This window comes from Leucopleurus acutus (assembly GCF_964270905.1).
Source record: "Leucopleurus acutus genome assembly, chromosome: 17".
Classification (NCBI taxonomy): Eukaryota; Metazoa; Chordata; class Mammalia; order Artiodactyla; family Delphinidae; genus Leucopleurus; species Leucopleurus acutus.
The window spans coordinates 83,977,801-83,988,604 of NC_139159.1; the positions used below are offsets into that span (position 1 = coordinate 83,977,801).

General features: G+C 63.6%; 3 protein-coding genes across 4 annotated transcripts; 1 reads left to right on the top strand and 2 right to left on the bottom strand.

Annotated features, from left to right (window-relative positions):
* The first annotated feature begins 110 nt into the window (after nucleotides 1–110).
* LRRC14 (leucine rich repeat containing 14) lies at nucleotides 111–3,913 on the top strand. 2 transcript variants are annotated; one of them, XM_082858424.1, is made up of 4 exons: nucleotides 111–165; nucleotides 1,371–1,724; nucleotides 1,905–2,489; nucleotides 2,589–3,913. In XM_082858424.1, the coding sequence occupies exons 2-4, from the start codon at nucleotides 1,396–1,398 to the stop codon at nucleotides 3,154–3,156; spliced, it is 1,482 nt and encodes a 493-aa protein (XP_082714550.1). In that variant the 5' UTR covers nucleotides 111–165; nucleotides 1,371–1,395; the 3' UTR covers nucleotides 3,157–3,913. The 2 variants fall into 2 exon arrangements, with proteins under 2 accessions (XP_082714550.1, XP_082714551.1); XM_082858425.1 differs by lacking the exon at nucleotides 111–165 and having other exon boundaries at nucleotides 911–1,724.
* Nucleotides 3,914–4,073: 160 nt separating this feature from the next.
* LRRC24 (leucine rich repeat containing 24) lies at nucleotides 4,074–6,904 on the bottom strand. The gene is made up of 4 exons (XM_082858535.1): nucleotides 6,551–6,904; nucleotides 6,125–6,403; nucleotides 5,788–5,956; nucleotides 4,074–5,110 (listed from the first exon to the last, which is right to left on the bottom strand). The coding sequence occupies exons 1-4, from the start codon at nucleotides 6,716–6,718 to the stop codon at nucleotides 4,188–4,190; spliced, it is 1,539 nt and encodes a 512-aa protein (XP_082714661.1). The 5' UTR covers nucleotides 6,719–6,904; the 3' UTR covers nucleotides 4,074–4,187.
* Nucleotides 6,905–8,920: 2,016 nt separating this feature from the next.
* LOC309974128 (UPF0598 protein C8orf82 homolog) lies at nucleotides 8,921–10,804 on the bottom strand (the record flags this gene model as incomplete). Its single annotated transcript, XM_082858584.1, has 3 exons — nucleotides 8,921–9,683; nucleotides 9,942–9,990; nucleotides 10,643–10,804. 3 exons carry the CDS (start codon nucleotides 10,802–10,804, stop codon nucleotides 9,238–9,240), a joined length of 657 nt encoding a protein of 218 aa, XP_082714710.1. The 3' UTR covers nucleotides 8,921–9,237.

Below are 10,804 nucleotides of genomic sequence, written 5' to 3' on the forward strand. Positions count from 1 at the left end.
GGCTTGGAGGAGCCGGGCGGGGGCATCTTCAGGGAAACGGCGGAGCCGCAGGCCGGTGGGGGGGACGGCGGCCACTACACAGAGGCTCCTCCCACGGTGACCATACTGGCTGCTTTCGTTTCCTCTCGTGACAGGTGCTTGGTTGGTCTGTCCTGTCACAGCGAGGTATGAATCGTCCTCGCGAGATTTGTCCACAGGCAGAGCGAGGCCGAGGGTTGACGTCCCGGGCTTCTCAGGAACCAGTGTTCTAAGGACTTGTGTGTGAGGTCCGCAAGAGCAGGGGCTCTGGAGCCAGGCTGCCACCCTTCCCGAGCTCATCACCCAGGCTGTGACCTCTGTCGGGCAAGACCTAGGTCTTAGTTGTCTAACCTGTTTTCAGGGAGATGACCCAGAAGCAGTTTTGAGGATCAGGTGCCAGGCGGGCGCACAGTAAGTCAGCAGCAGAGCTGACACCCAGGTACCCTGTGCTCTCGGGCACGTCCTTTGTGCTCCTTGTCAGTTTGGACGTCCCTTTGGCAGCTGCCTCTACCCATCTGAGCAAAGGCCCCTAATTTGGGGCCTCTGAATCCCATGGGTTTGAGACTTGGTCTCTTAACATGGTTCTCCAGGGATGAGAGAGACGTTTACGCAGGTGGCGAGGATCTCGATGGGTGAGGCATTCTTTCTGTAAATCTCCAGGGTCTCCGTGCCTGATAATGCTCCTAGAAGACAGTAGTTAGAACCGGGGCTCGTGTTGAGGGCTTGGGTTACTCAGGCCCCTTGGACTCAGGGTTGTCTGGGTTCTGGTCTTTTCTATCTGCCCTGCTGTTTATTAAACTGCATCTGTACTTCCAACTCTTCTTTGCTGTGCTGCACAGAATGCAACGGCGGCCTCCCAAGGCTTCTGAGGAGGCTGGGAGAGGGTCCTGTGATGCAGCTTCCAGCCCCCTGGTAGTATCCCATCTCTCTAGTGCTTGGGGGATAGGGGGGCTTTTTTTTTTGCCTACTTTTAAGGAAGGGCAGAAGAGCAGATCTCTGATAAGTGGCATTGTGATTTGGGAGGCCTGGAATACAGATGGTGGGCCCTGCAGAGTAACAGCCATCAAAAGCACACGCAGGCAAGCTGGTCATCTCTGGTGCCATGCTGTCTATGTGCTGCTCGATGGCTTTGTCTCCCTAGGGAGGCCCCCGTGCTGGAGGGCGGGGACTGGGGGTGGCCTCGTTCTCCTTTTCACTACCCTTAGCCTAAGGCAAAGCACCTAGCACTTGCTCTTTGGTGCCATGGTTCTCCACTCTGTGCCGAGCACCATGCTGAGCTTTCCCACTACCAGCGCGTGGAGGGGGTGGAGGCCTGGGGTCTGTCCTCCCCACTGAAGGGCCCTTCCCTGCAGGTGGCCTCCTGCCCGGCCCAGCACCATGCACACCCTTGTGTTCCTGAGCACACGGCAGGTGCTCCAGTGCCAGTCAGCTGCCTGCCAGGCCTTGCCCCTGCTGCCACGAGAGCTCTTCCCCTTGCTCTTCAAAGTGGCCTTCATGGACAAGAAGACCGTTGTGCTGCGCGAGCTGGTGCACACGTGGCCCTTTCCACTGCTTAGCTTCCAGCAGCTGCTGCAGGAGTGTGCCCACTGCAGCCGGGCCCTGCTGCAGGAGCGGCCTAGCACAGAGAGCATGCAAGCCGTGATCCTGGGGCTGACTGCCCGGCTCCACACCCCGGAGACTGAGGCTGGCACACAGCCCCTCTGCAGGTATGGGCTCACTGGAGGGGCCCTCGGGCCTGGGGGGTGCAGAGAGGGTCTCCTAAGAGGTTCCAGGCTAGTGCAAGAGCACAATGCAGGAACGGGCATGTTGCTCCTGTCCTAAGGTGGCTGGGAGTGGGTGTGGGCTGTGTTCCCTTGTCTCCTGCCTCAGCCCACCCGTGCTCCCAGGAAGCACGCGCTGCGGGTGCTGGACATGACGGGCCTCCTGGATGACGGCGTGGAGCAGGACCCGGGCACCATGAGCATGTGGGACTGCACGGCAGCTGTGGCCCGCACGTGCATCGCACAGCAGCAGGGCAGGACTGCAGAGCCCGGCCTGGCCCCCGTTCCTGTGGAGGTGCGTGTGGACCTGCGGGTGAACCGGGCCTCTTACGCGTTCTTGCGGGAGGCACTCCGTAGCAGCGCGGGCAGTCCACTGCGGCTCTGCTGCCGGGACCTGCGGGCTGAGGACCTGCCCATGCGCAATACCGTGGCCCTGCTGCAGCTTCTGGATGCGGGCTGCCTGCGCCGCGTGGACCTGCGCTTCAACAACTTGGGCCTGCGAGGCCTGTCCGTCATCATCCCACACGTAGCCCGCTTCCAGAACCTGGCCAGCCTGCGGTTACACTATGTGCACGGGGACTCTCGGCAGCCCTCTGTGGACGGCGAGGACAACTTCCGTTACTTCCTGGCCCAGATGGGCCGCTTCACCTGTTTGCGGGAGCTCAGCATGGGCTCCTCTCTTCTCTCGGGGCGGCTGGACCAGCTGCTCAGGTGAGCAGGCCCTGCTGTTGCCCTGCCCTGCCCTTCCCTTCCCCTCCAGGAGGCCTTCCCCTGGCCCAGCCTGTTTGTGACCCCTTGTGTCCTCTGCAGCACCCTGCAGAGCCCCCTGGAGAGCCTGGAGCTGGCCTTCTGCGCCTTGCTGCCTGAGGACCTGCGTTTCCTGGCACGGAGCCCCCATGCTGTCCACCTCAAGAAGCTGGACCTGAGTGGCAATGACCTGTCCGGCAGCCAGCTGGAGCCCTTCCAGGGTCTGCTGCAGGCAGCAGCAGCCACGCTGCTGCACCTCGAGCTGACCGAGTGCCAGCTTGCCGATACCCAACTGCTGGCCACACTTCCTGTGCTGACTCGTTGTGCCAGCCTCCGCTACCTCGGCCTCTACGGCAACCCGCTGTCTATGGCGGGCCTCAAGGAGCTCCTGAGGGACTCGGTGGCACAGGCCGAGCTGCGCACGGTGGTGCACCCTTTCCCCGTGGACTGCTATGAGGGCCTGCCCTGGCCACCGCCTGCCTCTGTCCTGCTGGAAGCCTCCATCAATGAGGAGAAGTTTGCCCGCGTGGAGGCTGAGTTGCACCAGTTGCTACTGGCCTCGGGCCGTGCCCACGTGCTCTGGACCACAGACATCTATGGGCGCCTGGCTGCAGACTACTTTAGCCTGTGATCTCCAGGCTCTGGGTGAGAGTTAGGCTGTCCTGCGGTCCAGGGCTGCTGGAGGCCTCTTGCCCCTTGGGTAGTCAGAGCCTTTGGGACCTTGCTGGAGGCCTGGCACGAAGGCACTAGTCTCCGATTTTTTGGCTCCTGGGCGCACCTTGAGCATGCCCATGCTTTGTGCAGCGCCCTGTGCAGTTTGTCCTGCGCTTGCTCCCCTGACTCACTGACCATCTGTGGGCCTGAGGGCTGGATTCCAGGCCTACATGGCCCTGCTTGGTTTGGCTGCACTTAGCCGCCCTCCGGTGTCCTGGTTCTCTCCTTGGAATGTTCCTGGGATCTATGAGCTGAGGGAGGATGTTTTCCTTTGGGCCCTCCCCAAGAGCAGACTGCTCTGGGGTGGAAGTTTGGACAGGGGCCTGCTTCAAGGAGGGTTGGGCTCCCAGGCACTCTGGGGCCTCTTAACGTTCTCCTTTCCCTGGCACACAGGAGACTGCCTGTCGGCCGGGTTTGGGGGCCAGAGGGTGTCGTTAAGGTACAAACGTGCAGTGTGCTTAGAACTTAAATCTGTGGCTAATTATTCTGTCCTAACTGGTCAGAGTGAGTTGTCTCTTGCTCTGCTCTCACCCCCAGCCTGGCCACTGGGTGACATGTCTTAACGGCCTGCCGCCCCATCTTTTCTCTAGACATCTCCACAGTCCGTCGCCCCTCCCCGCAGAGAGGTTCAGGCTTTTCCTGGGGCGGCGGGGCCCGAGGCGGACCTGCAGAGCTGAAGGTCTGGTTATTTGGGCAGGGGTCTTTTCTGGAGGGTCTCAGTGGGGCGTTGGAAGCCTACCCTGGCTACCGTCCGTTCGCGCCCCAGAACTTCCATCTTCAGGGGTCCGCAGGTGCTTCCGCCCCGCCCGACGCCCAGGAACCCCATATACGGCTCGCGACACGGCGCAGCTTCCACCCTTTACTGATCGCGCTGGAGCATGCGCAGGGCGAGCCGAGCCGGCCAATCTGCGGGGCCCGCGTCATCAGCGCGCGTCCGCCCCGCCCCCCTCAGCAACGGATCTCGTAGGCGGCAGGCGGCTGCAGCGGGAGACCCTGTGCGACTCCGGGCGCTGCGCCCTCGGCAGCCTCCGCCGGGCCCTCGGCGAAGAGCGGCTTGGAGCGGTCGATGACGAACATCTCGTGGCCCCGCTCGTCGCGGAGCTCCTCGAGCTGCGCGAAGGTGCAGGGCCCGTCCGAGTAATCGTTGACGAAGAGCGCGCCCTCCCCGGGAGGCCCTGGTGCCTTTTTGCGCCTGCGCCGCCTGCGGCAGATCATGGTCGCCAGCAGCAGCGCCGTGAGCGCCAGGAGCGCGATGGCCGTCGCGATGGCCGTCTGCGTGGCCAGGCCCAGGGCGCGAAAGGCCATGCCGCCCACCTCGGGCAGGTGCTCGTGGCTGACTGGGTCGCCGGCCCGGGGCGGCGCAGGCGCCAGCAGCAGCTGCTGGGACAGGTTGACCAGAAGCTGGAAGGGCAAGCGGGCGGCGCCGCCGGCGTTGGAGGCCTCGCACTCGTATTTGCCAGCGTGGGCCAGGGTGATGTTGGTGAGGAAGAGCATGCCGCTGCCCGTGTCGGATGCCCCGGGCCCACCTGGGCCCGGCACCCCGCCTCCAGGTTGGGCCTGGGCCTGCGGCGGCCCCTCGCGAGGCTGCGCCACTTTTCTCCAGGTCACCAGGGGCTGCGGGTAGCCGGAAGCCTGGCAGGCAATCCGCAGGTCCTCACCCAGGTTGGCTGTCACCTCCAGCGGCTCCACGTGCACAGAGGGTGGGATGCAGATGAGGCTACTGCCAGATACTTCCAGGAGACTCTGAAGTGCCAGGCGGGGGGGCTCTGCACACGTGATTTTCTTGTCTCTGGAGCTGAGCAGTCGCTGGCCCCCTTCCTTGATCCAGGTTCCCAGCCAGTGCAAGGCACAGTCACAGCGCCATGGGTTCTCTGTGGGCAGAGCAGCAGCGGACAGGTAGCTAGCTCAGGGGCGGCCCCAGAGCACAGCGTGTGTGGTTGAGGTTGTTGGCCAGAGCAGGAGCCCCTTTCTCACCTCCCACAGTTGGGGACCCCTGCCACCCCTTCTCTGAGCCCAGTCTCCTTAAGTGTGGGCAGCCAACCCCGCCCCCATCTCCTTTCTGTGATGCACGTCCAGTTTACTTCACCCATCTCTGAGAAAGCCCCCGCTCCTCTGATGTCTCTCCCTGTGACAAGTCTTGCTATCTGGGGGGAACCTCTGTGTGCACATAGATATCCCACCTGCACTAAAACCTTGCATATCCTGCCAGCCTTGTCTTCGGGTGCTGTCTCCAGGAAATGTCCCCAGTCCTGGTCTCATCTTCCCAGTTTTTGCCTGCCTGCCCTCTCCTGGCCCTAAAGTGTGTGAGCCGCTCAGCTGTGTCAGTTTGTTCAGGGACTCATACTTTTTCTGTCTTCCTTAGGCAACAGTAACCCGGCCAGCACCCCTACTCCTAGCAGTCTTCTGTCATGGCTATGGGTGGTGGTGGGACCCCCCCAGAGCACTGCCACTGGAGCCCCCTCCACAGCTGGGCCGGCTACCTACCGCCACCACTGTGGTCAAGGAAGCTACCTTTGCATGGGAGTCCCTTGCCCCCAGAAAGAGGTACCTGTGAGGCGCAGGACCTGCAGGCTGGCCAGGGGCTGTAGGGCCTCCTGGCTGATGGTGCCCAGCTGGTTCCTGCTGAGGTCCAGCAGTGCCAGCGAGGAGAGCCCGGCCAGGGCCTGGTCCTCCAGCAGCTCGATGCTGTTTTCCTGCAGGTGCAGCTCCTGCAGTCGCTGAAGCAGGGACAGTAGGTCATCAGGGAAAGGGGCCCTGAGGGACATGTCCCCTTCTTACCAGGCTAGACTGGGCTGCCTTTTCTCCCCTTCACTACTCCAGCCCGGTAAGGCAGGTGGCAGTGCAGGAGGACCTCTTGCCCGTCTTGCCCACTCCTCCCCCCTCACCTGCAAGTGTAGGAAGGTGAAATCCAGCAGCTGTACCAGCTGGTTGCCAGCTAGGTAGAGCACGCGCAGTTGGGCCAGGCCGGCAAAAGCGCCAACGCGCAAGCCGCGCAGCTGGTTGCCGGTGAGCGCCAGCTCCAGCAGGCGCGACTGCGCACGGAAGGCGCCTGGCTCCAGGGCGCGCAGGCTGTTGTTGTGCAGGTAGAGTCGACGCAGGGAGGCGAGGGGTGCCAGGGTGCCCGGCTCCAGGCGCGCGATGCTGTTGTCCTGCAGGAACAGCGTCTGTGCCAGAAGGAGGGAGGGAGGGCGTTTACCCCGCTGAGGGGGTCTCTCTTTTCCCTAGGGCGCCCCATTCACCCACCGGGAGGCTCACACACCATCCCTGCGTGTCGCGGGCACCCCTGGCCCGCAGCCCCAGTCGGTGCCCACCTGCGTCCCGGGCGGGATTCCGGACGGGACCAGGCGCAGCCGCAGGGCGCCGCACTCCACCGTGGCGCTGTAGCAGCGGCAGGCCGCAGGGCAGGCGGCAGCGCGAGGCGGGAGACCCGGCAGTGACAGCAGCGACAGCAGCAGCAGTGCGGGCGCCCCTGGGGCCATCTCTTGCGGGACCCGGCCGCAGGCCACGAAGTTGCAGCCTTCGCAGCAGCCTTCCTACAGTCTGGCTCCGATGGGATGTGCCTCCTGAAACACAGGTTGTCAGGCCTGTCCCTAACATTTGAGAGCCAGTGAAAAGCACGGATGGAGGTACACACCGTGTCTGATTTTTGAAGTTTGAAATTAGTTCAAGAAACTGATAAAATAAAACGTTCATTGCCTTCCTTTATAAAAAAGCATAAAGATCTGGGGCATCGGGTTTCGGTTTAGAATTTCTCATGTCCTCCGTCTTGCCACACAGGCCACAGAAGGAGAGCCTACACCACCCCAACCCACTTCTCTCCCCATCCCATCTCTGCCCAAGGCTCCACGCTGCTAGTGTCCGTCCCTGCCCTCACCTAACCTTGACCCAGGGTTTACTCTAGGCATTTTTGTCTCTAGAACTCATGCTATGACCCCAACCCTGGGATTCACCTGTTGTGAACTGATGGAGGACATGAGCACAACTGGTCTCAGGGGAGCCACCAGCCAGCCACAGGCACAGTTTTGTCCAGCCTCTGGCCCTGCCCTCCTGGGGGTGGGGGTTGGTAGAACAGCTTAGGTAGAATTAGAGCTTTTCCTCAGGGAAATTGTTAGACAATTGGGGGATGAGACAAATAGGAAAGCCAGTTCAGAAGCTGTGGGACTGTGTTCTCCATGCTGGCTCCGAGAAAGGTGCATCCGTCTTTGGGGGTAGGTGGGGCCCTGGAATGGCTGGGGTGTGAAAGAGGGGCCTTGGGCCACTAACTGGGTTTTAGTGTAGTTTAGTAGGCTCTGGGAACACTGATCTCCTGGGCTCTGAAGGAGTGTGTAGTGTTTTGGGGTTTATACACATGCAGCTGTGATCCTAGAGAGAGGAGAAGGCCTGGGTCTAGTTCAAGGCACAATGAGTCCAGTTGTAAAGGTGGGGACCTGGGCTGAGAAGCCAGCCAGTATGAAGCCATGGATGGTAGGGCTGAGGGTGTGCTATCAGCTAGCCTCCAGCCCCACCTCAAATGGTCCCTGCTCTGAACACCTGCCTGTTCACCTGGTCTCCCTACTGGGAGAGTGAGTCATGTGGAAAGACACCAAGTGGCCTTGGTGTTTGTTTAAATCTTGCTCTAAATTGCAACTCACATGATTATTTAAGATCACTGAAGAGAAGCAGGCACAGCAGGGCTTCCCTGGTGGCGCGGTGGATGGGAGTCCGCCTGCCGATGCGGGGGGCGCGGGTTCGTGCCCCGGTCCGGGAGGATCCCGCGTGCCGCGGAGCGGCTGGGCCCGTGGGCCATGGCCGCTGAGCCTGCGCATCCGGAGCCTGTGCTCCGCGACGGGAGAGGCCACAGCAGTGAGAGGCCCGCGTACCGCAAAAAAAAAATAAATAAATAAAAAAAAATAAAAAAAGTAGGCACAGCAAAAGTTTTAATGGAATCGCTTTGGCCCAGGCAGGGGCAGTTCCCAGATGTCTCAGAAGGTGTGTGAAGAACCCCGAGAACTAGGGGGCATACTCTGAGCCCCCAGGATCCATTTCCCTGAGCAAAAGATTTGGCCCAGGGCGCCCACCTACCTTCCAGTGGCAAGGCCTCTCAAACAGAGAAGGTTCTTGATCTCCTCCTCAAGACTCAGGGGACTGCTGCCCACACGGACACCCACTAGATGCTGATTCGTGTGGAAGGGCTGGCCTGGGCAGCATTGAGGATTCAAGCAGGAAGAGCAGGGGAGGCCAGGCCAGAAATCCTTTTACTCAGCGGAGAACCCCCTAATCTGGCTGGGCAGGGGGCGGGGCGTCACATACTGGATTTGGAGAAGGCTGTCACTGTCTCCAGGGAGCCCATCTGTGCGGGGAGGGGAGGTTGGAGGGGTAATGGAGGAAGCCCTGTGACGCTCTCCAGCGCAGTGCGAGGCCCGAGTCGGGTGCCTTGATCTCCCAAGGCGCCCCTTGCATCTGCTCCGGCGCGGCCTGTCCCGGGCCGGTTCAGGGCAGGGCGTGGTCCCCGCCAGGTCGCACGCCCTTCTCGGTGATCGCCGGGGACAGAGCCGGGATGGCCCCTGATCCCGCCCCCACGCCCGCTGACCTTGGGTCGGGCGCCCCCTCACCTGACACTCCTGCGGCGCGGCTCCCCCGCCGAACGCCGGCCCACAGAGCAGCGCCGGGCGGGGGAGGGGCGGGCGCCGCTCGCGCTCGCGCACTGGAGCCCCCGCACCTCCCTCCCGGCAGCCCGGGTCTGCCGTCGCGAGCGCTGGCCGAACCCGAGGACGCCGAGGACGCCCCAGGCCGGGGGTGTGCGGACGGGGTAGAGCACCCGTGACCCCGCCCCTCCCCACGTCGGTTCTCGGGCCGCGGCAGCACCTCGGACAGCGCCGGGCGGGGCGGGGCGGGGCCGCGGCGCACCTCCGCCGCGCACGCGCACTGGGACAGCGCTCTCTCCGGGTGGCGCGTGCGCAGCGACGCAGCCCTGGGGGCGCAGCGGCGCTGGGGGCGCCAGCGGCTGCGAGCCCGCCGCTCAGGGCGGCGGGGTGGCGAGCAGCAGCGGGGCCAGGTCCATGGTGAGGGCGAAACGGCTGCCCTGCCAGCGCACGTGCGAGGGCAGCTCGGGCGCGCCGGGCGCGTACTCGAAGCAGGCGCTGAGCTCGAAGGCCAGAGCCGATCGCACCAGGCCCACGCCACCCGCGCGCTCCGGCGCCGGGTGGTAGAGACGCCCATTGGAGGACAGGGGCAGTAGGCGCGCCGGCTCGAAGGGCACGGCCAGGGCCTCGCCGCCGCCGCAGTAGGAGAGGCGCGGGGGCTCGGAGCCAGCAGCCAGCAGGTGCGTGAAGACCACGGGACGGTCCTCGCAGCGTAGATAGTTGCGCTCTCTGCCGCAGGGCGAGAGGAAGGGGAAGGAGGCCTCGTAGCGCCCGCTGCGGTTGGGTCTCAGGCGGGAGAAGAAGATGACCAGGAACTGCGGGTCTGTGGTGGGGGGGAGGCCGCGACTGCTCAGCATGCCGGGCCCCGAGGCCCCCTAGGCCCTACTGCCCCAGGCAGGGGGCTCGCCCTGGGTCACACCAAGGGCAGACGCCGGCGGTCGGACAGCCTCCCAGGCCTCACTCTAGATAGGGGGCTTTTGAGCGCGGGACAGCCAGTGCCCTTGGTGTGGTTGGGCAGCGGGGCCCTTCAGGGCCTTCCCCGAAGGAAGAGGGAAGGTGGGGGAGGAGGGCGCATCAGTACCTTTGAAGCAGGTGATGAAGTTCTTCATTTTGGAGTCATCCAGGAAAAGCTGTAGAGAGGCAGACCGTGGCCCTTGAGTTCCAGGGGGAATCCCGACAGAGCCGGCCCCAGGGAGAGAAGGCCTGGGCGGGCCTGAGCCCGGGCCAGTGTCCGCTTTCTTTGCTCGTCTGTGCACACCGTGTGCAGGGAGGCGCGTGGAAGGTAAGCCTGGGGGCCCTGCAGACTTCTTTCTCCACATCTACCCCGCACCCCCGGCCTTGCTTCCTCATGCACAGGTCCTCTGGGTTGGCATGCCTTTCCCGCGCCTCTTCCCTCCCCCTTTCAAGTTTCTAATGAGATGTGCCCCTCCTCCGCGGAGGCTATCTGACTTGCTTCCTCCTGTATATGTAGGATGCCCCCTCCAGGGCTTCCAAAGCAGGCGGGGCGGCCCCGACCTGGGGGCCGCAGGATCTGGGGATGCAAAGCGCGCAGGGCGTAACCACGTGTGCGAGGTGGGCCGCTCGGACCTAACCCTCTGGGGTCGGGGCCGGGCGCCCCAGTCTGTCCAGCGCGACTGAGGAGGTCGGGTACCCTTACTTTAAAGACCCCGCCTACTCAGGCCCCGCCCCTCACAGGGTCTTCCCTCTGGCCCCGACCCGCAGAAACCCGGCACCAGGCCCCGCCTCTCACGGGAGCCTCCCTCAGGCCCCGGCCCCGCCCACCTGGCCCTGATGATCCACGTAGTAAAAGTACTCGCGCGTCCGCGGCTCTGGGCTCTGGCCCTGCGTGTAGGAGACGCCCCCGCCCCCACCGTAGGCCCGGGTCCCCGGGGACCGCGCCAAGCCGAGGGCCCAGGTCCGCAGCACTCCGCGCGTCGCCCACAT

Coding starts and splice junctions, on each gene's coding strand:
- LRRC14 (XM_082858424.1), top strand. CDS start 1,396: ATGCACACCCTTGTGTTCCTGAGCACACGGCAGGTGCTCCAGTGCCAG. Junction 1,725..1,904: donor GGCACACAGCCCCTCTGCAG/GTATGGGCTCAC, acceptor CCGTGCTCCCAG/GAAGCACGCGCTGCGGGTGC. Junction 2,490..2,588: donor CGGCTGGACCAGCTGCTCAG/GTGAGCAGGCCC, acceptor TGTCCTCTGCAG/CACCCTGCAGAGCCCCCTGG.
- LRRC24 (XM_082858535.1), bottom strand. CDS start 6,718: ATGGCCCCAGGGGCGCCCGCACTGCTGCTGCTGTCGCTGCTGTCACTG. Junction 5,957..6,124: donor TCACCTTCCTACACTTGCAG/GTGAGGGGGGAG, acceptor TCCCTGCTTCAG/CGACTGCAGGAGCTGCACCT. Junction 5,111..5,787: donor GCAGGTCCTGCGCCTCACAG/GTACCTCTTTCT, acceptor CTCTGCCCACAG/AGAACCCATGGCGCTGTGAC.